Source organism: Geotrypetes seraphini, chromosome 1 (genome assembly GCF_902459505.1).
Source record: "Geotrypetes seraphini chromosome 1, aGeoSer1.1, whole genome shotgun sequence".
In the NCBI taxonomy this organism is placed as follows: domain Eukaryota; kingdom Metazoa; phylum Chordata; class Amphibia; order Gymnophiona; family Dermophiidae; genus Geotrypetes; species Geotrypetes seraphini.
The window spans coordinates 105,172,560-105,199,610 of record NC_047084.1 but is presented as its reverse complement, the minus strand read 5'-3'; the positions used below and the strand labels follow the sequence as shown (position 1 = coordinate 105,199,610).

Sequence of the window (27,051 nt, the reverse complement as noted above, 5' to 3'; positions counted from 1 at the left end):
ATAAAATTATATTGTATGTATACGAAAAATGGATAGAAGAAATTGCAGTACAATTAGTACTGTTATTATGGGGGCGGGGTCAGGGGCGGAGCTTGGGCGAGTCTGGGGCGGAGCTTGGGCAGGGGTACTCGGTTGGCCTTGGTTAGACTTAGGGGGGTACTTGGCTTGAAGAAGTTGAGAAACCCCAGCTGTGGGGTGTGTAATACCAACGTGAGGTCACAGTGATTGTAGGGAAGGGCTGCAAACAGCAGTTGATTGGGGGAGGCAGAGTTTGGAGGCTTTTGGGGAAATCTCTTCATTTGACAGAGCAAAGAAACGCTGAAAGTGCCTCTGGATGGAAGTGGAGTTGGAAGCTCCCCGGGTGGGGAGGGGTGTGGTTACACAGGGAGGGGGGGAGGGGAGGTGTCACAGGATATATGAACTTATTTATAAGCAAAGGCAGGTCTGCCTGGATAACAGTCAGCCAAGGGAGATTAGACTGAGCAGCCAGCAAGCTCCAGCCCTTCCAGTCCACCGCCATGGGTCGTCAAAAGGAATTAGTGAACCGGTGTGGGGAGATGCTCCGAATCCACAACAAACTGATAAGACAATTCCTCTCGGAGTGCCTCGGGACGCTGATCCTGGTGGTAAGTCGGCTGAATGTTTCCGGAGTTAAAGTCTACATCTGTGAAACCAGATCCTGGGATGCCACCGAGCAAAGGCTAAGGAGGGTGGGTCGCCCTGTCAGTGCACTCGAGTATATGGGCAAATTGTGGGGGGCAAAGAGTGGGGGAGGGGGGTTAAAATTTCCAAAACAAACCAGAGAGGACCTTCAGTCTCTTACTGGTGACATTAGACGTGCAAATGTTCACGGTTGCTTTCGAATAAGGGGTGGTTGGTCCTATTTGCCCGTGTGAGAGAGTATATGTGGTTGCAAGAGGAGGTTTTCAGCGCATGGCGAGGTGTACCCAGGTGGATCGCTTTGGCACGCCTCAGGATGGCTTAGGGCGCTGGGACAGAGGAAGCACAGTTGCCAGTGACAGTGGGGGCAGGTAACAGCTCTTCTTCCCCTCCCCCCCCTAAGAGTTGTGCCAAAAATAGGGAGCTTGAATTTGGTTTTGGCTTTCTTAATCCTGCGTCTTAAAGCTGTGGGCACCCGATACTCTCCACCTCACTTGCGCAAGATGTTACAAAGGGCGCGTTGTCTGGAGGGCTCTCTACGCGCCTCCTTCTAGCATATGCGCGAGAAGAGCTTCGTGGGGCGCGGGCGGGCAGCGAGAGGCTCTGTGCATTGATCGGAACCCATAGGGGGCCGCTTCGCGCGAGCAGCTGCCTTTCTGGAGCGCATTTCGCACACGGTTCTCGCCGGTGTTCGCTTTCCCTCGCCTGGAGGGACCGATAGCTGTGGCAGGGGTCCAATAAACCGGTATCGAAGTATGTTCTAATGATATTTGTGTATGTGATGCCTTTTTATTGGAATTCAGCCTTCAACAGAAAGAGTGGGAAAAGAAAGACATTAGAAGAAAATATATGTGAATTAAAAAAAGAAAAAAAGTATTACAATAGTAGTTTGAAGGCATAAAACAGAGAGAGGGGAGGGGGAGAGGGAGCTGAGAGGCAGCAGAATCCTATCCCTCATGAGTTAAGGAGCTCTGGGCTCTCTCGAGCCCTGTCTTGCCCTCCCCTGAAACGCCTCTTCTGCCAGCCATCTGCTACTAGGAACATCCTGTCCGGATCCTGGTGTATTTCTGTCTCTGGCTCCAGGAAATTATTCAGGTTTGGCAGGAGCCCTTTAACTTCCCAGGTGTTTTCTTGCAATGCCAGAGGACTCCACTTGCCTCTCTGGAACTTAACTGAGCTGCTCCCGGGACAGAAGAGGGAAGCCCAGAGCAAACGTCTTGGATGCAGTTGTGCTTGTTTGTTTGTGCTGCCTACAGCCTGCCTCAGCAACCAGGTTCTGTGAAATAATTTCTGTAGCTTGTGCTAATTCAGACTGCCGTAGCTCTGGAAAAACTTTCTGCTGCCTGCACCAGTGGTACTGCAATGATCCTTTGCACTGAAAATTCATAGAATTCACCAGCCTTTGGATCGGGCAAAGCATGCATACAGAAACACAATTGGGCTGACTGCAGGAAGGGCTGTTCGCAGCAGCCAGGCGTGTGACAGATAAATGATGTATTTGTCTGGCTTGAGGTGGACTATTGCAACTAATCACTTCATTTCGTCGACTAGACATATTTGGGGGGAGCCATGTGTCAGCTGGTTCTCTCTCTAGTCCAGGGGTGTCAAAGTCCCTCCTCGAGGGCCGGAATCCAGTCGGGTTTTCAGGATTTCCCCAATGAATCTGCATGAGATCTATTTGCATGCACTGCTTTCAATGCATATTCATTGGGGAAATCCTGAAAACCCGACTGGATTCCGGCCCTCGAGGACCGACTTCGACACCTGTGCTCTAGTCCCATGGAGGAGCAATGCTCTCAAATACTTGAGGTGGCCAGAAGACTCTTACAAGGACGTGGTTTGTCTCGTTTCTGCCGTGGCCTCTTTCCTAAGAAATGACTTATAACTCCTGCACTGGTTACCAGTAAAATCTAGGATCAAAATCCAATTTGCTTGCATTATTTTTCAGGCACTGCTTGGCCAAAGTTCACGATCATATAAACGCAAGCTGCCTTCTACTCTATAATGTGGGCACCATGAGACTTCAGAAGAGCAAAGTCTTCCTTTCATCGCCCTTTGCAAATTTTTGGTAAACTGCTTTGAATCCAGTAGGAAAAAAACAAAAGGAATTGACCCCAAAATATTCACAAAGAAGAAAATCCAGAGAAAACCCCAAAAAACTGTGGAGTGACGATGTTCCTAAATGGACTTTATTTGAATCCAGTAGGAGACAGAGCGGGTACAGTGCCATCTGGCACTCCGTACTAGGCTGGCACCTTTTCTCTCTTAAAGACCACTCTCCTTCCTGGGTTTCTGGTATTTTCCATTTCAAGAGTATTGCTTTTTCTTTAAAAACTCATCTCTTTTTGAAAATTCGGGACCCATATATTCAAAATCTTTCCTCTAGAGCACAAAGTATGATTCTTAATGTTTGCTATTGAAGTTTTAGAAACATTCATTGCATTTCAACACCTTGTAATTTGTGTCATCTTCCATTCTGGGGGAGGGGAGGGAATATGGTGGATGATAGTAATTTGTTTGGAAATTCTTGAATTGTATATTTGTTGAATTCATTCATTACAATGTTATAATTGGAAATAAAACTATGGGGGGAAGAGAAGGGGGGCAAGGGGGGGGCAGGGGGAAGGGTTCAGGGAGAGTGTATAGAAGTATGACTAGGTAACATGGAAATATATTTTGGAGGAATGATAAAAATATGTGTGGAATTTTAGAATTTTGAATTTAATTGTATTGAATATATTATTATATTGTATTATTGTATATTTATTTGATTCCTTCAATAAAATGTTTTAAAGAAAAAAAAAAAAATTATTACCACCCCCAAACTGCTCAGGATAATACTTGATATCGGGTCTGAATAGTCATACACAGGGTAGGGTTTTTTTTTTTGGGGGGGGGGGAGCAGAGCTGGTGTGATGGTAGAGGTGCCCTAGGCAAACTTTCAGCCTTACAACCTCTTCTATTAACCGCCCCCCTAAGATTTTGAACATTAAATTAAACAATCACAATCATCGCACATTGGAAGGTTAAAGTTTGTGCTGATGCCTTTTTGTGGCTCTCTGGACCGATTATTTTGCATCCACTGTATGCGCTCTTTGCTGCTCTCAAGAAACTGCCACCCTAGGCAACTGCCTAACCCAGGGGTAGGCAATTCCGGTCCTCAAGAGCCGGAGCCAGGTCAGGCTTTCAGGATCTCCACCATGAATATGTATGAGATGGATTTGCATGCACTGCCTCCTTGAGCTGCAAATCTATCTCATGCCTATTTATTGTGGATATCCTGAAAACCTGACCTGGCTCTGGCTCTCGAGCACCGGAATTGCCTACCCCTGGCCTAGCCTTACCAAATGGTTGGTCCAGTGCTGGGAAAGGAGAAGGGGTGAAAGTTCTTGCCCATATGGCCCCAGAAAAAGGAAGGATGGATTGAGACATCCGGGTTTTACTTCAATTCCGTTCAATGGAAGTAAAACCTGGATGTCGCAATCTGTCCTCCTTTTTCTGCAGCCATATGGTAACACCTGTGCCCAGACCCGATGTGAAGGTTAGGTAGGACAAGGAGCAACTGTGGTGTCAAAATACGACTTAAAAAATACAGAACCAATTTTTTCTCCCTCCGTATTCGCAGTTTCAGCAATCGCGGTTTCGATGATTCACGGTTTTTGGCTTGCTGGCTCCTGCCCCCCAATTACGTCAGCTTGCATGGAGAAATCGCCGATTCCAAGTGTTTACAAAGAAAATTGCTGATTTCCAGCACTTTCTTCACTGTGTTTTGCCTCTCCTTCAGGAACAGGCCAGGTCTCCCACCATGTTATTCGCGGTTTCACCATATTCACGATGGTTTTTAATAGAAAACAGCAAATAACATATGAGAAAGTTATTTGTGGTTCTGTTAATCCCCTATCACAGCGAATACGGAGGGAGAAGTGTTTACATCTAATATACAAGGGCTTCTCCCCAAATCAGATAAGTTCTGAAATCCACATCCTTCATCCGATGAAGGCTTTTCCCTGCTCATAATCTGCATTTTCAGCCCCGACTTGTAAGAAATAAGAGGCTTAAAACCTCGGCCCTCAGATCTGCAGGCTGCCAGGAAGGAGAAAGGACTGGGTAAAATGAGGATCCTGCGGACCCCACGGACTTGCGGATCTCTACCACATGTCCTTCAAAATCTGCATACTTTGGGGAGGGGGGGCTGTGCGGGATTTGTGAGGTCCATGGGAGATAAAACATTTAGGGGCCCTTTTACTAAGTCGCGCTCGCTGTTTTAGCGTGTGCTAAATGTTAACGCATCCATTATAGTCTATGGACGCGGTAACGTTTAGCGTACGCTAAAATGGCTAACACGCCATGGTAAAAGGACCCCTTAGTCCACTTAGACCAGTGGTGTCCAACTCAAACCCTTTGCAGGGCCACATTTGGGATTTGTAGGTTCTCGGAGGGCCTCAGAAAAAAATAGTTAATGTCTTATTAAAGAAATGACCATTTTGCATGAGGTAAAACTCTTTATAGTTTATAAATGTTTCTTTAAGGCTAAGTCTTAATAATAATATTGTCATTTATAGCTAAAGAGACACATGATCAAGAAACTGTTTTATTTTACTTTTGTGATTATGATAAACATACCGAAGGCCTCAAAATAGTACCTGGCGGGCTGTGAGTTTGAGACCACTGAGTTAAGGGGAACAGTTAATCTGCTGGCTGGGTTGGAGGGCAGAGGGGTGAACAGGACAATCAAGCCATTGTGACATCACTGATGAGGCTGGCTCTTATTGGTGGAATGAGGCATTATGACATCACAATCCCAGCTCTGCTTCCCAATGACAAACAGGATGTCATGGTTACAGTTAAGCCAGTGGTCTCCAACTCAAACCCTTTGCAGGGCCACATTTTGGATTTGTAGGTACTCGGAGGGCCGCAGAAAAACTAGTTAATGTCTTATTAAGGAAATAACAATTTTGCATGAGGTAAAACTCTTTGTAGATTATAAATCTTTCCTTTTGGCTAAATCTTAATAATAATATTGTCATTTATAGCTAAAGAAACATATGATCAAGAAACTGTTTTATTTTACTTTTGTGATTATGATAAACATACCGAGGGCCTCGAAATAGTATATGGCGGGCCGCGAGTTTGAGACCACTGCCTTAGATCATACTTTGAAATTTCTGCATTTAAACTTTTGGGTCTAGTCATTATTATTGAGCCTTCTGGATTACTGTAATAGCGTTTATGTAACTAGTACCAAGAGAAATATGGCCAAACTGAAACTGATTCAGAATACCACGATGAGATGAATCTATGGTCTGAAGAAGTTCGATCACGGAAACCCCTCTTTACCATGAACTGCACTGGCTCCCTGTGGGACGCTCATCTAATCTTCAAACTGGGTTGTTTATGTTACAAAGCTGCCTTTGGCCTGGCCCCAGTTCTACAGATTTTTAGTAGCTTCTCAAAAGAACGGCAGAAGGTCACATGCTCTTTTTGAATTTCTCTCTGCTAAGGGTTGAAAAAGCAAGAAAGATCATGATCGTGCTCTCTCATCTCAAGCAGCTTTCCACGATAAGGATTTCCGAACCCTGTTATTTACATCTCGTTCCTATGAACATTTCAGAAAACAATCGAAGGCTTATCTTTTGTCCAAATATCTGGTGGATTAGATTTTATTATTTCCTTCCTTTGTTATTATGTAACTTTTGTGGAGGTGTTTGATTCCAAATAGCACATACGATAGCATTATATAAAAATGGCGTGATGAGTTGGGGACTCAAATACCACTTCAAGATTTTAGTCAAGCCATTCATCGATTGCCTAAAATTATTAAGGGTTTTGTTTGGAGGGAATGCACGTGTAGAATTTTACATAGGGCATATTTCTCACAAGTGCAAACATTTCATGCAGGATTAGTTAATTCTCCCATTTGTAATAAATGTGAGAAAGCTCCAAATACATTATCTCATGCATTGTGGAAATGTCCTCTTATTACGTCTTTATGGTCTGCCATCCTACTATTTTTAGGTTCATTATGGGATAGTCCGTTAGTGGAGTCTCCAAGGGGGGTGTTATTTGGTAAAGCTGCTGCTTGTGGGGTATATGGACAAGGCAGATGCATTTGATTTCAAAAGGCATGCATGATTGGTCACAAATGTATTTTGCAATATTGGTTACAGAAAGATCCTCCTAGTTTTTGGCATTGGAGGAACCAACTCCATCGTTTAATTTTATTTGAGGTTAGGGATGTTTGTAAGTTTCCAAGACGTACATGTTTCTTTTTGAAAATTTGGGACCCATATATTCAAAATCTTTCCTCTAGTCTAAAGCATGAAGTATGATTATTAATATTTTACATTGAAGCTTTGGAAACATTTATAACTTTGTAATACCTGGTAATATGTGTGTCATCTTCGATTCAAAAAGGGGGGAGGAGAATTGGGGGGTGTAGGGGTAGGATGAAATAGGTTATATTGAAATGTATATTGATGGAATGATAACTTTCATATTATTTTCTTGCTTTATTAATTACTTTAATATAATGTGAATTGGAGGGGGAAGGGGAGGAGGGAAGTGGGGGAAAGGGGGGAAGGGAGGTGGGGTGTTGTAGGGGGGAAGGGAGGTGGAAAAATTTTTGGAGGAATGATATGGAGAAATATTATATTTGTGAATCTTTTTGAAATGAAATCTATTTGTACTAAATTATATTTAATTATTTCCTTCAATAAAATGTTATAAAATAAGGTTATGCGGTCTAGAAATCCAATGTTTTATGTTATGTCCACTTTTTTTGGGTTGGTGCTGGGAGGGGGAAGAATATATAGGTCCTTTTACTAAGGTGCGCTAACCGATTTAGCGCTCGCAAAGTGATTTAGCGCGCGCTAATCGAATGAGCGCACGCTAACGCATCCATAGACTAAGGGCTCCTTTTACAAAGGGGCGCTAGCGTTTTTAGCGCACGCACCAGATTAGCGTGCGCCATAGTGCGCGCTAGCCAAAATACCGCCTGCTCAAGAGGAGGCGGTAGCGGCTAGCGCGCGGGGCATTCCGCGCATTAAGGCCCTAACGCACCTTCGTAAAAGGAGCCCTAACAGGCACACGTTAGTGTTTAGCATGTGCTCATTTGATAAGCGCGCGCTAAATCGATTATCGCACCTTAGGAAAAGAGGGGGGACAGTTTTCCTGAATCCCAATCCAGTCTGGCTCACTTTTTGAACCCAAAATGTCTTTTTACAAGCATTTTCCCTACCCTGTGCTGTTCATTTTTTTTTTTTTGCAGCGTTATTTTATCCCAAGACATTCTCGACCCCCTGACTATAATATCTTTGCAATATTTTGTTTGGACGGGATTTGCCCCATTTCTCTATGCACCTCTCCTTTCGGCTCAGTTCTTCGGGCTTCCTTACTTTCGGGACTGGGTAAAACAAGGATACCGCGGACCCCGCGGATCTCTACGGCGCATTCTCCCTTTTCTTGTGTCCATGTTTTCGGCACCCCAGTGCTCTTAATGCCTTCTATCTGGGGGGCCCCCCACAGATCCCGCTGGCCTTAAAAAGAATGCGGCTGTAGCGCAGGATCCGCAGGGATCCTTGTTTTAACTCCCGCGGACCTCACAGATCCCGCTTGCCTCTGAGATAAGCAGATTTTTAAGGACGTGCAGGGCAGGATTAATTCATCGAGGGCCCCTAGGCACACAAGTACACTGGGTCCCCTGCCCCGCCCTACCCCACCATGCACCCAGACGGAAACAGGAACTGCGTCAGAGGGAAGCTTTGGGCAAGCAGCACCGCTTGCACAATTACAGTTCCCGTTGCCTTTCTTACCCGCGTTGCTTGCTTGTCTTACTTTCCAGCCATGGGGGAGGGGGGAGGCGCGTTGCTGATCAGGGGGCCCGCATTGCCGATTGGGGGGCCCACGTTGCCGATTGGGGGGGGGGCCCGCGTTGCCGATCGCTGCTGGAGGGGCCCATCGCCGTTTGGAAAAAACAATGTTGATGCCCTCCTTCATCGGGCCCCCCTGACCATTTCGGGCCCTAGGCCTATTGGTTAATCCTGCCCTGAGGACGTGCGGTAGAGATCTGCGGGATCCTGACTTTACCCAGTCCCTCCTTACAGGTTTCCAGCACTAACTTCGCTTCGTAACTCTCAGAAAGTGAGTCTGCTTTTGATATCTTAGAAGGGATGCACATTTGAGAGTCCCGACTTTACAAATGATTGAAATATTAAAGCCAGGATGTGCCCTGAATCTGACGCTTCACTGCTGTTAGAAGATAAAAGGAGCGGATATGATTTAACCAAGCAGGTGTTTTTGGTGGGGCTCGGGAAGGAAACGGAAGGTTGCAACCATCATAATAGAGCAACTGGTTATTGTAAGCTGTTAATCTAGTTATATCGGGATACCCTTTATGCTCTAACATTTTTATTGAAGGAAGAAAGTAAATATACAGTTATATAATACAAATAGATATTCATTACAAGTAATTTCACAATTCTGAGACTTCCATGCCATATATTCTATGAAATACTATCATTTCTTCAAAAATGTTCATATAACCGACCCTATTCCCCCCTTTCACCCCCCTCCCCCCCAGATGGAAGGTGACAAAGATTACCAAGTCTTGGGTTACCGTGAAGGCCTCAAAAGCTTCAATGTAATTCATTTAGAACCAAACTTCGTGCTGTAGGTGAAAGTTTTTGAATATAGGGGTCCCAAATTTGCATAAAAAGACGAGTATTTCTCTTAGGAAGGAAGCAAAAATGCAAAAAAGACCTGCAGAATAAAAAGATGTGCCGAATAACTTTGCACAATAATTCTGGCCGAGAAAATGAACGTGGGTACACAGTGCGCTAAAAGAAAAACATGAATTTGAAAGTAAATCAGTTTAAAAGAACATATTTCACTGTTGCCGCAGAAAAAGAGAAGGGGGGAGGGAGGGGGGGGTTAATTTATTTATCACGGTTCTGCAAGCGTCACCCATGATGCACAAAGCTGGTGGAATAACTTGGCTACCGGACTCAGGCTACAAAAACAAAATCTGCTCGGCTCAGGGACTCAGCACACCCAAAAGGAATCAGAGGAGCTTCGGAAAGGGATACCAGAGAAGCAGGGCTCACAGTCATTCGCGCGTGGGACAAAGCTGCGCCGACATTTGAGCCCAGATAATTGGGCGTAAGACTCCAGTGTGCCACCGGAAAAGTTAATTTTAAAGAGCTCCGACGGGGGGTATGAGGGGGGAACCCCCCTAGTTTACTTAATTGTGTTCACGCTGCCATTGAGGGAAGGGGTTTGGGGGGTTGGAACCCCCCATTATAGAGGAAACTTAACTTTTTCCTGATTTTATAGGAAAAAGTTAAGTTTTCTGTATAATATGGTGGATTGCACCCCCCCATAGCAGTGCGAACAGTATTAAGTAAAGTGGGCCCCCCCACCCGCTATCAGAGCTCTTTAAAATTAACTTTACAGCGGCGCGCTGGAGTCATGCGCGCAATTGTCTTTACCGAAATGTCGGCGTGGCTTTGTCCGGCGTGCATTTGTCCCGTCACCGAGAAGCACGGAGCCCACATCCTTCCTGTGGCCAAATTTCCTGCAATCATTTTTACCTTTTACTCTGCAAAGATCACCGCATGAGCCTCAGAGCATGGAAGCATCGTTCGAGTCCAGGCGTCTCCTAGTGGCTAAAAGCAGAAACAGTCATCTACATCCGGAGGTCTGCAGGGAAATTTATTTCGTCCTATTCTTCCTCCTAAATTGGACAGTTATTTGTTTCTTGTGGCACTTTGTGAACTTTCAGTTTGCCCAGCAAAAGTTCAGCCTTCACTTTTAAGGGGGATGAAAACTTGATGCACTGGACAAGTTCCTGGAGGAAAAGTCTGTTATTGAGAAAGACATGGGGGAAGCCACTGCTTGCCCTGGATGGGTAGCATGGAATGTTGCTATTCCTTGGGTTTTGGCCAGGTACTAGTGACCTCTAGATTGGCCACCACGAGAATGGGCTACTGGGTTCTGGCCAGATACTAGTGACCTGGATTGGCCACCGTGAGAATGGACTCCTGGGCTTGATGGACCATTAGTCTGACCCAGTAAGGCTATTCTTATGTTCTCGCGTGAGCCGGTGAGCCAAGTATAGGACAATCAAGCCATTGTAGCATCACTGATGAGGTTGACTCTGAGGTACTGTGGAATGAGGCATTATGACATCACAATCTCAGCCCTGGAATGTTGCTCTCATTGGGGTTCCAGAATCTTGCTATTCTTTAGGATTCTGAATGGAATGTTGCTACTCCTTGGGTTTTGGCCAGGTACTAGGAACCTAGATTGGCCACCGTGAGAACGGGCTACTGGGCTTAATGGAGCGTTGGTCTGACCCAGTAAGAATATTCTTATGTTCTTACATGAGCCAAGTATAGGACAATCAAACCATTGTAACATCACTGCTTAGGTTGGCTCTGAGGCACTGTGGAAAGAGGCATTATGACATCACAATCTCAGCTCTGGAATGTTGCTCTCATTGGGGTTCCGGAATCTTGCGATTCTTTGAGAGCTGGAATGTTGCTACTCTTTGGGGTTTTGGCCAGGTACTAGGGACCTGGATTGGCCACCATGAGGATGGGCTCCTGGGCTTGACCTAGTAAGGCTATTTTTATGTTCTTGACTTGCCCGGAGTCACAGGGAGCTGCAGTGCGAATTAAGCTCACAACCTTAGGGTGCTGAGACAGCTGCTTTAATCACTAGGACCACTCCTCCACCTCTTTGTAGGGCTCAAATATTTTGAAGCTGTCCTTTAGGCATTCAGAAGAACAAAACCAAAAACTACAGTGATGATGTACAGGACGCCAAGTCTTTAATATTCAGAGCAGATTAAAAGTTCATGTGTGAAGTAAACTGATAATTCCCTATGGGGGTGATTCTCTATGCTGGCATTACAGTAGTGTGCCAGCTTTGTGGGGGGTGAGGAAGGGGTAGGGTACCGAGTTTATTGGTCTGCTGGGGAGGGACGTGAACTTTTCCACTTCCCCCATCTCTTTCTTTTAATTATTTGGACTTATTTCCGCCTTTTTCAAGAAATTCATCCCCACATGCTCATTTTCAGACCGACAGACACCCCTTGTTTTCTTTAAATGTCTTTATACAGTGGATCACCGATTATCTGGACTAACCTCGGCAGAGGATAGTCTGGATAATCCGAAATCCGGATGATTGAATGTTAATTTTTTTGTTTTTAATAAAAAAAAAAAAAAAAATACCTTCAGGGCACATGCCCCCCTGACAAGAAAAGGCAACATTCCCTCTCCCTCCCTGAACAGATGGCACCAACCCCCTCTCGGACCCTCAGGAAAGACCCCAGACCTACTTTGTTTCCCTTGTGTTCCAGCGGCAACGCCGGGGCAGGAGCGAACCTACTCGCTCCTGCCCAGGCTCTGTCAGCGACGAAAATACCTGCTGAGACTTCTAGAGGTGCGCTGAAGGTATTTTTTTTAAAATTAAAAACAAAATATTTGTACTTTGGAATAGTACTTTGGGGGAGGGGGAACTCAAATATAAACTGAGACTCCCCCCGAAGCAATCTGGATAATCGGACATCCGGATAATTGGAGTTCAGATAATCGGCGTTTCCACTGTATTTATTTTCATTTCTCTAGCTTTTCTTCACTAATTACGGGTAGGGATTCTCCCCTGGCAAATGCGCCAAAGCCCATAGGAACTGAATGGGCTTCAGTTCAATTGTCACAAGGGAATCGCTACTTATGCATCTAAATGATTTCTTGTAAAATAATTAGCATATAGGTATGCATGTTGTTCCCATAGCAACTACTTTAACAGTGGGTTGTCCATGAGCGGAGTATGGATGGATCATACCTGTCTTTGCATCAATAATAATAAAATGCTAGAAGCGCATGCGCTCTTGAAAATTCGTGAGCGCTGGCGCCCTGAGGTGTGCTTCTGTGGCGACATTCTAAACCTCAGGGCGCATGCGAGGGCTGGAGGCGCGCAACTGTGCTCTCTCTCTCTCTCTCCTAACCTCCCGGCTCCAGCGGCGTAGGCAGCACTATAAACACGCTGCTTCGCGCCCTTCTACTGCCGATTTACTCTGCCGCGTCTCTGATGACATCATCGTTGACAGACGCGGCAGAGGAAATCGGCAGTAGAAGGCCGCGAAGCAGCGTGTTTAAAGTGCTGCCTACGCGGCTGGAGCCCCGAGGTTTGTCGGCGGTGGGAGGGTCATGAGCAGGCCGGATGGAGCAGGACAACGGCAGTAAAAGAAGGGGTAGGGGCCGAACGGAGCAGGGAAGAGAAGGTAAGAGAAGGGAAAGGGGTATTGGGGGAAAATGCTGCTACTGTTTCTGCACAGGAAAGGGGGGGATAGGAGGGAAATGCTGTTGCTGCTGCATAGGGAAGTGGGATGGAAATGCTGCTGCACAGGGAAATGGGGAAAAATGACAGACAGACACGGGAGGGAGGGAGACAGAAAGAAAGAAAGACACAGGGGCAGGGAGAGGAACAGAAAGACAGACAGAGAAAGGGGGCCAGAGAGAGAGTCAGCGGGAGAGGGAAAGGGGGCTGCTTTAGGGGGAGGGGTGTGCTTGGGGCAAACAGCTTTGCTCTGGGGGGGAAGACAGAAGGGGCCATGGAGAGACAGGGAGATGGAAAGGGGGCTGCTTTGGGGGGAGGGGGTGTGCTGGGGGGGAGACAGAAGGGGCCATGGAGAGATAGGGAAAGGGGGCTGCTTTCGGGGGAGGGGTGCTGGGGACCGACAGCTTTGCTCTGGGGTGGGAAGACAGAAGAGGGCCATGGAGAGACATTTGGGGGGGAGGTGGGTGTTGTGGGCAGACAGCTTTGCTCGGGGGGAGGGGGAGACAGAAGGATACAGACAGCGGCCAAGGAGAGAGAGATAAAGAAACACGGCTTAAAGACTAGTATATTATAAAATTCTATAAAGGAGCGGAAGAGGGCTAGGACGACAGAAAGGAAAGGATCAGATCTTTGAAGAAAGTGAGAGGCAGTGGCATAGGAAGAGGGTGCAGGGGGTGTGGACCGCCCAGGTCGTCAAGTCGGTGGGGGCGCTAGTATCTCTCCAGCCTGCCCCACCACACCACGCTCGCACCATCCCTTCCCCTTGACTACGTACCTCTGTTTTATCTTTCACTTCTGCCTGTTGCTCGCGTCAGCCTAGTTCCCCTATGAGTCACTTCTGGGTCACGGGGCTGGGAAGTGATGTCAGAGGGAAATCCAACACCGGCACGAGGAGCATGCTGCAGAATAAAAGTGAGCCAGTCAAGCTTTGTGGACATCTCTGATGAGGTTGGCTCTTATTGGTGGAATGAGGCATTATGACATCATAATCTCAGCTCTGATTAACAGAGACTGAAACTCTTCATACTACAAGGGGGAGCTGAAAAGATCTCAGCCCAGACAGGAAGAGAATGGCGTGGATGTGGTTCAATCAATGATCCGAAACAACGTCATAACAGAGAATTTCATTTCTGCAAATTGGCACTTAACGAAACAAGATAACACTCTTTTCAGCTACAGTGGCAAAATAACGCTCAGAATTTAGGAAGTTGGTAGATTGGGATGAGAACTTTTCAGCACCCCCTCGTATGTAACAAAAGTGAGCCACGTATAGCACAATCAAGTCACTGTGACATCACTGATCAGGTTGGCTCTTAATGGTGGAATGAGGCATTACGACATCACAATCTCAGCTCTGGTTACCAGACACTGAAACTCTTCACACTACCAGGGGGTGCTGAAAAGTTCTCAGCTCAGCCAAGAAGAGAATGACGTGGATGTGGTTCAATCAATGATCTGAAACAATGTCAAAATGTAGAATTTTGTTTCTGCAAATTGACACTTAATGAAATGAGATAACACCCTCTTTTCAGCTACAGTGGCAAAATAGCGCTCAGAATTTAGGAAGTTAGTTGATCGGGCTGAGAACCTTTCAACACCCTCTCCTATGTATCGGGCTAAGGACTAAACTCCATACGCCTTTGTATGGGAAGCCAACGTAACATTTGAAGATGTGTTCTTGCTGACATCTAGGGTTGGCAAAAGTGATTTTGACTTGAATGAAAGTGCATTGTCAGCTAGGGGGCGCTGCTATTTTGAAAAGAAAAATACAACTTTTCTTCATAAAATAGGCTTAAGATAGACATCTTAAATAGTGCTTATAGAAGACACCCTATTATAAAATTACCTTCTAAAGACCAAATTCTATATATGGCACCAACAAACTGACATTGAAAAAAAAAAAAAAAAGCTCTATTCTGTAAATGGTGCTATGAGCTAGAACAGCGCCTAGCACCAATTGAAACCTGGTGTAAATCCATGCGCCTAAATTAGGCATGGATCAGGCGGATTCTGTAATGATTAGGCGTGCAAATGATTAGAACTCCCAGACCCACCCATGGCCACACCCCTTTTCAGATCTGCACACAAGAATTTACACCTACATCGTCATATAAGGGTCATTTCATAAATAATGCACACTTTTTTTAAAAAAATTTACATGGTTTTGTTTTGTTTTGTTTCAAGTATTTCTTTACAATCCTTCAATATAGTCTCCCTGTTTTGCAATGACCGATTCCCAACGTCCGGGAAGCTTCATTATTCTATCCAAGACCGTTTTGTTCAGTTGCCGAATGGCTCAGGTACCGGCGGAAGAAACCTTTTCCAGAGATGCAAAAAGATGTCCACGCATAGGTTGTTTCAACTTTGGAAAAAGGTCGAAGTCTGGTGGACTTGTGTCTGGATTGTAGGGAGCGTGAGGTAACACCTCCCAGCCGTATTCGCGTAGTTTTTCAATGACGAGTGGAGAGCTCCAACTTCCCCACGACCAAAAAAATTTCAACGAGTTCAATCAAAAGTCAAACAAATGATGATTTTTGCTTATGATCATGAAGGCATCATCTTCACAGGCAAAGTCCCATGTGGAAAAAGTGCCACAGCAGTGTATTATCGTGACTTTTTGCAAAAAAATGCACAGAAAAATGCAGAAAACCCGACCTCAGTTGCTCTTGGCTGGTCCACTCATTCTTCACGACAACGCTTGCCCGCACATAGGGAATGTCATTGAAAAACTACGCGAATACGGCTGGGAGGAGTTGCCTCATGCTCCCTACAGTCCAGACATGAGTCCACCAGACTTCGATCTTTTTCCAAAGTTGAAACAATCTATGCGTGGACATCTTTTTGCATTTCTGGAAGAGCTTTCTTCCGCCGGTACCCGAGCCATTCGGCAACTGGACTAAAACGGTGTCTTGGATGGAATAATGAAGCTTCCCAGATGTTGGGACTCGGTCATTGCAAAGCAGGGAGACTATATTGAAGGATTGTAAAGAAATACTTGAAAAAAAATAAAACATGTACATTAAAAAAAAAAAAAGTGTGCATTATTTATGAAATGACCCCCATAGAATAGCACCTTGCAAGATGTACCTTGCAAGGTTAGTGCTGATAATTTATGTGAAAATCATTTTTGTTAAAGAAATGCACAAAATACAGTCAGAACTCTTGTTATTAACAGCTACAATCATATCCCCCTCCCATCCCATCCCCCCTTCGTCCCACCCCACCACCCGCCCCGGAGTACATCAAACAGAGACAGGTAGGTAAGAATCGCGGCAGAGAACCAGGTCAGATAGTGCTAATAATTTATTTTTAGCACCCAATTATCAGCCCTTTCACTAAAGGTGCGCTGAAATCTGGGTTTAGCGTGTTGTGATATAGGACTTTTCCGTGCACTAAGCCCAGATTTACCGCAGCCCATTTTTAAAGCTTGTTTTCTTTCTGTAGGTTGTGTGCTAATGTTCTCCAGCATGCACTACCTGCAAAGAAGGTGCTAAGTAGTCCTGTGTAAATTCTGCGTTACTGTATCCACTTGGTGCAAACGAATGTGAGCGCGCTAGCTGGATTAATGCTTCCTTGTCACCAGCAGCATATGAATTCAGAAACTGATGGGTTAGGTCTGCCTACCAGCAGGTGGAGATAGAGAGCATACAGATGATATCTCATTGGCAATCCTCTCACTTATTAAATATTACCTTGTGATGATGATATGTAATTTTGAATGTAAAGCAAATTCTCTTATGAATAAGGGTCTTAAATCCATAAAAATGTGGTCCCCCTTACTAAACTTCTGTAATCTTGAATGTATTGTAATTCTTTACAGTTACCTGTAATTTACTCTTCTTCTGTAATGCAATTCTACTGGAAATGCCCAGATATCTTCTATATTGTAATCCGCCTAGAACCGCAAGGCACAGGCAGAATAGAAATCTCTAATGTAATGTAATGTAAACTTATCTTTTCCTCCATAAGATATGTAATGTATTCCAGTGGTCTCAAACCCGCAGCCCGGGGGGGCCACATGGGGCCCACCAGGTACTATTTTGAGGCGCTCGGTGTATTTATCATAATCGCAAAAGTAAAATAAAACTGTTTCTTGATGATATGTCTCTTTAGCTATAACTGACAATATTATTATTAAGACGTAGCCAAAAGGAAAGATTTATAAACTATAAAGAGTTTTACCTCCTGCAAAATTGTCATTTCTTTAATAAGCCATTAACTATTTTTTTTCTGTGGCCCTCCAAGTACCTACAAATCCCAAATGTGGCCCTGCAAAGGGTTTGAGTTGGAGCCCACTGATGTATACCCAGTTTTTGTGCAATTTTCAATTTTTACTGTTAATTTCTTTTTTTTTTAATAATCTCATGTTGACTGAAATATGTACAACTTTCATGGGTCTTCTTCTGAACCTCCTAACTTATTCATATGATTTCATAGAAGTGATTTTGTTCACCCATCATACCTGGGTGCTTGTTGCTTTCTGGTTGCACCTTTCTTTCTGATTGTGACATTTTTCTAGTACAATGTACTCGTCTTTGTACTTGTTAAAAATCTTCATAAAAAATTAAAAATGGAGAGAATAATTGAACTCTGTCTTTTAAGATAGTGAAGCTTGTGTTCCGTTAGTATGTCTCTATCTCCAGCAGGTGGTCGATGGTCTCCCTGAGGCTTCTGGTTTCTACTGCTGTGGATAGCTCTTGTTTTTATGTCAGTTCAGTTAGAAAATACTGTCATCATATTTACTAAAAATATTTGCAGTTGAAATAATTTGAGAATATAGCTCAGTGAGAATATGTGGCCTCACTGATTACTCCAGTTTTCCTATTACTTAAGATGTCACTGGGAAGACAAGCAGCTCAGGCCTGCATGGGGAGGGAAACGTATAAAACCAGGAATGGATGTCACTGGGAAGACAAATAGCTCAGCCCTGCATGGGGAGGGAAATGTACAAAACCAGGAATGGATGTCACTGGGAAGACAAGCAGCTCAGGCCTGCATGGGGAGGGAAATGTACAAAACCAGGTATGGATCTCTATGTTGGGATGATAAGGGCTCAGGCTGCAAGCCTAGGGCAGGGGTAGGCAATTCCGGTCCTCGAGAGCCGGAACCAGGTCAGGTTTTCAGGATATCCACAATAAATATGCATGAGATAGATTTGCATCTCAAGGAAGCAGGGCATGCAAATCCATCTCATAAATATTCATTGTGGATATCCTGAAAACCTGACCTGGCTCCGGCTCTCGAGGACCGGGAAATTGTCTACCCCTGGCCTAGGGTTACCGGATTTTCTGGAACTAAAATCCGGACCCATGGCCCTGGCCCCCAGGTCCACCCAGTTCTGCCCGAGTCACACCCCGCCCCCCCCTCAACTTGTTCACTTGTCGGGAAGGCATCTGTGCATGCGCTGGTGTGATGCGATGACATCACATACATGCGTGCATGCGCTGGACGTCACAGCGTTGCATGCGCAGATGCCGTCCCGACGTTGCTTCTAGATGGAAGCTTTTCAAAACCCGGAGAAAGTGCCGGGCTTTGAAAAGCTGTCCGGGGAAATCTGGATGCCTGCAAGCCTTTGCTCACGAAAAAGGCGAGGCAAGTCACATATATCAAATTTGTAAATGAAGCCAGCTGCCAGATGGCTTCGGGCAATCACAGCCAGATGGAGTCTGGGACTCGGATTTCTTTAGCTCAGAACTGTCACTCCTTGCGCACAGAGGGAGTGTAAATGAGGTTGTGGCATTATCTCCTGGAACTAATGCCAATAAATCAGTATATAGGAGCCCGACTTTGTCATCACTTCTGTCTGTTAAGTCTAATGCGAAGGAAAATGCCTCCTCTAACAGCAGAGATGCCAAATTACTAGTTCCAGACTGGAGACTTTTTGGACAATCCTGGTTTTGAACCTAACGCCTCAAAGCAGTGTGGGATTTGTAGTACCTGGAGCCTGCTCATTGAATTCAATGCTGCAAGTCCCATAATGCATCAGGATGGGGGTGGTCAGATAATCAAGGACTATCCCCACATCTCCAGTCTGGAACTGGGTGACCTGGCATCTCTGTAGCAGTCACAGAGGAGGAGCTGGATGCGAGCAGCTCGTGCGCCTCAGCCAATCCAGGCCCATGAGGCTTCTATCCAGAACCACCTGGGCTAAAACTGCAGCATCTTACAGAAGTCCTTCATTGAAGCAGTTGGAAGGACATAAGAACATAAGAATAGCTTTACTGGGTCAAAACAATGGTCCATTCTCACAGTGGCTAATCCAGGCCACTAGTTCTTGGCAAAACCCAAATGGTAGCAACATTCCACGCTACTGATCCAGAGCCACCAGTGACTTCCCCCATGTCTGTCTCAATAAAAGGCTATGGACTTTTCCTCCAGGAAATTGTCCAAGCCACGTTTACCGCTCTTACCACAACCTCTGGCAACAAGTTCCAGAGCTTTACTATTGTCTTGAGTGAAAAATATTTCCTTCTTATTGGTTTTAAAAGTATTTCTCTGCAGTTTCAACGAGTGTCCCCTAGTCTTTGTAATTTTTGACAGAGTAAAAAAATCGATCCACTTGTACCCGTTCTACTCCACTCATGATTTTGTAGACTTCAATCATATCTCCCCTCAGCCGTTTTCTATCCGATAACCAATTCTTAATTCACAACTGAATTTTGCCTCCTATCCCATGACTCTAATTTTCTCCAACACTGGTCTCCATACCTTAAGAAGGATAAAATTCTGTTGGAGAGGGTGCAGAGGCGAGCCACGAAACTAGTCAAAGGCATGGAGAATTTAAGCTACAAGGAACGCCTCGGAAAACTGGGACTGTTCACCCTCGAAAAGAGAAGACTGCGTGGGGATCTGATAGAGACTTTTAAAATATTAAAAGGATTTGACCAAATTGATCGGGAAGCAGCATTACTGACATTTTCAGATGTGACACGAACAAGAGGTCATAGCCTGAAACTGAACGGCAGCAGGTTCAGGACAAATGTCAGGAAGTTCTGTTTCACACAACGAGTGGTGGGCGCTTGGAATGCTCTCCCGGAGGAGGTGGTGGCAGAAAATACTGTGCTGGGTTTCAAACGCAAGTTGGATGCACACCTTCTTGCAAATCATATTGAGGGATACGGGAAATCCGGGTCTCCAACAAGGAGCACCTAAATGGGCCTCCGCGTGTGCGGATCGCCGGACTAGATGGACCTTGGTCTGATCCGGTGAAGGCGTTTCTTATGTTCTCAGGAACTTTGTCAAAAGCTTTCTGAAAATCTAGATACAGTACATCAACCGTCTCACCTTTATCCACGTTTATTCATACCTTCGAAGAAGTCAAGCCTGTTTCATGTCTCCCCTCGATTCATATCATCAGATGGTGGCTCCTGAGCCCTTATTAGGGCCCAAATGATCATTTCTCTGTCACTCGTAGTACACTATATACCCATAATGCAACTCATAATATGGGATTGCTCAGATCAAATTTAAGAATTGGACTCTGCTTTTTCTTTTGTTATTACATGTTGAAACTGTAGACCAGATATAACACCAAGGCTGCCAACAGGACACGTTGATCTTCCTGGCTCCCCATCTCGCATCAGATCACCTACAAAATAGTACTTCTCGTTTTCAAGATCCACGCCATCGAAACACCACTTTATTTGAGCAAACACTTTACTGTCTCCCCAGAGCCCTCAGATCTGTTAGTCAGAACCACTTAATAGTCCCCATTTTCTGTGAAATGATTTCAGACACCACCCACAGGACAATATTTTCCTTTCAGGGCCTCGAACTCTGGAATCTTCTTCCACCTTACCTCAGGTTACAGATCTTAAATCATTCCTCTTCTCTAATGCATACACGTAATTCCTCCCTCACTGCCTGAATTCTGTCCCTTCTCGTTGTTGCAGCCCCGAGCAGGACAGGCAGGACTTTGAGACCATCCCCTTCTTTTTATCCCACCCCACTTTCCTATCAAACATTATAGTTCTCCCCCCCTCCTCTCACATTCATGTTGTGTATGACGAACGTGACCTTATGTCCCGTTTTGAATGGGACCTTCCCGTTTTTAGGTAGCCTGTCCCGTTGTCCCCAAGCACGGCTTTGGGACGCCGAAATGTCCCATTTTCAGAAAGAGAGCAACCCACCTGATGTGTTTCCCCCAAAATAAGCCCTACCCCGAAAATAAGCCCTAGCATGATTTTCAGGCTATAACCCTACCACCGAAAATAAGCCCTAGTCGCCGGCAGCAGCACTTATCCCCCACCCCCCCTGCTGCGTCCCTCCCCCGCTGACCCTTCCATATCTCCCCCGCCAACCGCAAGACTGAAATACCTTGTAACATACGGCAACATCGGCAGCAATCTAGACAGGCATGCTGCCTTCTCTCGCCGGGGCATTCTGTGTGCTGCGTTGCTGATGACATCATCAGCAATGCAGCAGAGGAACGCCCGGACAGGAGAAGCAAAGCAGCCTGCCTAGATTACTGCTGACGTTGCCGTTTGTTACAAGGTATTTCGGTCTCGCAGTTGGCGGGGGAGAGATGGAAGGGTCAGCGGGATGTGTGTGTGTGTAGCCGGGGGGGGGGGGGGGTTGGTACATAGGGGGGATGGGCGGTGTGTATGTAGGGCAGTGTGGGGAGGGGCGGGGGATGTCCCATTTTGAAGAAAAAAAAAAATGGTCATGTTATGTATGACACATCCCTTCTGCCCCCCCCCCCCCAGTTTAAATTGTAATAAGCTTAGATGTTTTATGGTAGGTGAGATAACAAATTCTTAGTAAACTTGGACCTGTAGTTTTGCTTTTCTTAGGGAATACAATGGAGGAATCAGAATTACCGTATTTTCACGCATATAACGCGCGCGTTATACACGATTTTACAAACCGTGCATAACCATGCGCGTTATATGTGTGAGCGCGTTGTACAAATTTTTTTTTCATTCTGATCCAGCATTTCCCCTGCGAACCGGCATCCTCCCCCCCGCTCGCATCACCCCCCCTCCCCCGCGATCCTACATCCCCCCCAGCACCGCAAAGACAACTCTTACCCGATTGGGCACCGGCACCGGCACCAGCACCAATGCACAGGATGTGCCAGTGCCCGAAGATCCTCCTTCATTGGGTGGGCTGGGCTGGGTGGTGCGAGAGAGATCCTCCTTCTTCCTGTGCTGTGCTGGACTAGGCTTTGAGCATTTGCGCATGCTCAAAGCCTTCTGGTCTCGCTCTCTCCGAGTAGAGTTGATGTCCAAGATGAAGGCTTTATTAAAGCAAATAAATAATCCACATAAAAATGTCTAGGGCAGGGGTAGGGAAATCCGGTCCTCGAGAGCCGTATTCCAGTCAGGTTTTCAGGATTTCCCCAATGAATATGCATGAGATCTATTTGCATGCACTGCTTTCAATGCATATTCATTGGGGAAATCCTGAAAACCCGACTGGAATACGGCTCTCGAGGACCGGAGTTCCCTACCCCAGAGTTACAGCAATTTCTAAGTTTACGGGAACAGCATAAGTAATACATTCCTGTTGATTATTATTATAAGTCAAGATTGTAATCACCCAAATCTTGGTCATTTGACCATTGATTTCTTGAGATATTCTTGTAAAGCGTTTGGACAAATCTCATAATGTGGGCTAGAACGGATTTCTTTTATTTGTGGGGGTGAGTTTATTATGAATAATATTCTTTGTATTCCTTTTCTTTATTTCTTTTATCATTTTTATGTTGAAGCATTTTATTAAAGAAATCAATCAAATATACAATAATACAATATATGCCCATTACAATTAAATTCACAGCTCAAATATTACATAAATAATTTTATCATTTCTCCAAAATATATTTTCCATATTACCTATTCATAATACCATATATACCCCCTATACCTTTCCCAACCCCCCTTCCCTCCCCTTCACATCCCCCCCAATTTTTAAAATATAACAATGTAATAAATTAATTATATAAATATACAATTCAAGAAATTCCCACTATTATTATCATCAAACAAATTCCCTCCCTACCCCCATAATGAAAGATGACAAACATTAAGAATCATACTACGAGCTCTATGGGAAAGATTTTGAATATATGGATTCCAAATTTTCAAGAAATACCTAGTTCTTCTAGGGAATTTACGAACCTCCCAGACCTCAAATAAAATTAACCGATGGGATTGGTTCCTCCAGTGCCAAAAACTAGGAGGATCTTTCTGTAACCCAGTGGTTCCCAAACCTGTCCTGGGGACCCCCAGCCAGTCAGGTTTTCAAGACATCCCTAATAAATATGCATGAGACAGATTTGCATACCTGTCACTTCCATTATATGCAAATCTCTCTTATGCATATTCATTAGGGATATCTCGAAAACCTGACTGGCTGGGGGTCCCCCAGGACAGGTTTGGGAACCACTGATGTAACCAACATTGTAGAATACACTTATGACCAATCATGCTTGCCTTCTGAAATAAAATATTTCTTTCCAATCCAAAAACCCCCCCAAGCAGCAGCTTTACCAAATATTACCCCCCTTACAGATTCCACTAATTGAATATTCCATAAAGCACCTAAAAATAATAAGATGGCAGACCAAAATGATTTAATAAGAGGACATTGCCACAATGCATGAGACAAAGGGGTCCTTTTACGAAGGCGCGGTTTAACGCATGGAATACCGCGCGTTAAACCGCCTGCCGCGCTAGTACCTAACGCCTCCATTGACGAGGCGCTAGGATTATAGGCTGCCGCGGGGGATAGCGCGTGTTGAAATGTCCGACGCGCTAACTCCCGTGGCGCGCCTTGAAGAAAGGAGCCCAAAGTATTTGGGTCTTTCTCACATTTGATACATTTCTTTATTTCTTTTGTGAAATTCTAATTGTGAAAATTGATACATCATTTTTTAAAAAAAAATAACACAGATCCACATATAACGCAGTCAAATATCTTGCACCCCGATATCTACAGTTATTTAGATTCTGTGCCTTCAGACTCTAGAGCAGGGGTGTCAAAGTCCCTCCTCGAGGGCCGGAATCCAGTCGGGTTTTCAGGATTTCCCCAATGAATGATGCATTGAAAGCAGTGCATGAACATAGATCTCATGCATATTCATTGGGGAAATCCTGAAAACCTGACTGGATTCCAGCCCTCGAGGACCGGAGTTGCCCATGTCTGACCTAAACCCTTAACTATTGCTGTAGGTCAGGGATCTCAAAGTCCCTCCTCGAGGGCTGTAATCCAGTCGGGTTTTCAGGATATCCCCAATGAATATGCATTGAAAGCAGTGCATGCACATAGATCTCATGCATATTCATTGGGGAAATCCTGAAAACCCGACTGGATTCCAGCCCTCGAGGACCGGAGTTGCCCATGTCTGACCTAAACCCTTAACTATTGCTGTAGGTCAGGGATCTCAAAGTCCCTCCTCGAGGGCTGTAATCCAGTCGGGTTTTCAGGATATCCCCAATGAATATGCATTGAAAGCAGTGCATGCACATAGATCTCATGCATATTCATTGGGGAAATCCTGAAAACCCGACTGGATTCCGGCCCTCGAGGACCGACTTTGACACCTGTGCTCTAGAGCTCTGGCGTGATATTAAAGAGCCGAGTGAACTCGTTCCTTATAAACCAGACGTGGGTGAACCTCTTTAATATATATCTGCCACAGAAAGTTACTGGGCCACCCTGGTTGATATTTGATTAATATCATTTCACTGTGTTTTTTTGCTCTGCTGTTAAGGTGTAGCTCTTTTCTGACTCTTGGCACAACCCAAGATGCGTTATAATTATGAAAATGCGCTTATAAATTATCTAAATGACCCACCCAGAAAAAAATAAAATGGACTTTTAAATACTGTAAACCAAGCAGCCAAATTGCTATGCAAATGAGAACACCCTAAGCAGGACTCTCACACACATGGTGTGCCCTTCTGGCTTCTGTATAATAACCTGCTGCAGTTCCTTCGGGATAACTGGGCTAATTTTGTAAGAGCAGGGAGGGAATCTGCAATTACCGAGCACGAAATGGCATACGATTAGGAGGCTGGAGTTCTTCCAGGTTTCGTTGACACACAGCCACTGAGCAGATCTAGATTCAGACTCATCCATGCCAGCCTGAACAGAACGATCCAAGCCTAGATTAGATTACTTTTAGCCCACTGCATGCATGGAAATGTAGTTCTTTTTTTATCTCTGGGGGCAAAGTGCATTTCCATGCATGCAACATGCCAAATCAGGCCTGAATCAGTCTCTTTGCATTACCCCGATGAGCCGACAAGCCTGGCTGAAATTCTGAAATAGTTTTCTTGTATCCCAGCATAAGACTTAGAAGGACGAGGGGTCTGCACCAATCTGGATCTGGAGCCTAACAGGTCTGGCACACAGCACATCCAGGGTGAGCATATCTGAGTCACATTTTCATGTAGCTGGCCTCCAGTATATTCAAAGCAATCTTGTGGAGGGCTGGCCTAAGGGTATTTGACATCCCCCAAACTAGGCCCTCTCCCACCTTCTTCACACATCCTGCAACTTCCATTCTGATCTGTCTTTCAGCATCTCTCCTTCCCTACCTCCCCCTCTTGGTGTCCAGCATCCCTCTCCTGCCCTCCCCATCACATGATGTTCAAGATCTTTCTCCTTCCCTCCTTCCCCTCACTGTAGTGTCCTTCCCTATTCATAGCAACACAGAATGGCCCATCCAGTCTGCCCAATGTACACTCTCTATAAATTAATGATTTAATTTAGATTGTCCTTTTTCTTAGATATTTCTGGGTCAGAAACCCAGAGCTCTGCCTGGTACTATGCATAGGTTCCATCTACTGGAGTCAAAGCTCACTCCGGCCCATCTAAACCATCCCAGCCGTCGAAGCCCTCCCCAGCCCATCCTCAACTGAATGGCCATATACAGGACAGAGACCATGCAAGTCTGCCCAGTACTGGGATGGTCCTGATTTTGTGTATTTGTTGATAACGGAATCAATTAGATGAGGCGTCAACCCCTGGCTGGAAAACACTGAACTGGTGTGATTTGATCAGCCTGAACTTCATGAAAATAATTATGAAGGCTGTTTTCTGCTGGTATTATGAAACCTTCACAAAATTCTCAGCATCTATGCAGAGATTAACTTGAAGCCAAAGGCATAGTCGGTAGAGAATGACACGGTGACATAATTCATCACCATTCCCATCCCCACGGATAACTGCGGGAAAACATCCCCCCATTGTTCTTTAAGGAGAGAAGGAAGAATCAGAGTATGAATGGGCCCAGCCACTGACCCTCAAGCCTTGCCTTGAAGAATGCTGGTGTAGAAGGACTGAGGTTGAGATAGACACTAAAGAACGATACTGTGATGTCATAATGCTTTATTCCACCACAATGGCTTATTTGAATAACACGGGATGGTTTCCCATGGTAATCTGTGGGGACAGGAATGGTGATGAATTCTGTCACCGTGTCATTATAGCCTGCCTAGTTGAGGGAGGGGTTGAAGAGGTGTAGGCAGGTCATAGTGGCGAGAGGGAGCGCCGACTCTACACTATGAGGCATCTGAAGGCAATAATATTCCCAGTGGCCCATCTGGTCTGGTTCATTTCCTATTTTTTAGCATATGGGAATCTGTGCTCTCCTGGCAATTACATTTCCTTTCTGTGACTATATTTTTTAAACTAGGAGCAGTATTAAAGTGTACCCAACGTATCTGGATTGATTAGGCCCTGATTATGACAGAGAGTGAGATTACAAAATAATTGTACGCATCTGCCTACCTCTCTAGCTCTGGAATGGTGCAAAGAGACAGAACGAGCAAAGTGCAGTATGCTATGAAAGGCTGATTTGCAACCGCGCACCTGGCCGATTGCCTGGGATCCTGCTCCTGCCTCGGCATCGAGCAGGATGTGTCAGTTGCTTCTGTAGCACGGTGCCACTTATTGCAAAAGCAGCAAGCGTTGGAAAGCAGCATACACCTGAGGGGCATTTTGGGAAAGGCTTAATGAAGAACAGAAAGGTGCATTTTATCTGAACTTAGAGCAGTGTCTCTCAAACTTTTTTAGCTCTGGCACACAGAGTGAATGTTTTTC

At 45.2% G+C, this 27,051-nt stretch overlaps 1 protein-coding gene across 2 annotated transcripts in view; it reads left to right on the top strand.

Annotated features, from left to right (window-relative positions):
* The first annotated feature begins 437 nt into the window (after positions 1-437).
* Positions 438-27,051, top strand: part of LOC117356187 (aquaporin-3-like) — a 76,759-nt gene continuing 50,145 nt past the window's right edge. For both annotated transcript variants that reach the window (XM_033935334.1, XM_033935333.1), the window contains exon 1: positions 438-626. In XM_033935334.1, coding sequence (XP_033791225.1) covers positions 519-626 — 108 coding nt within the window. In that variant the 5' untranslated portion in view covers positions 438-518. The remainder of the gene's footprint in view (positions 627-27,051) is intronic.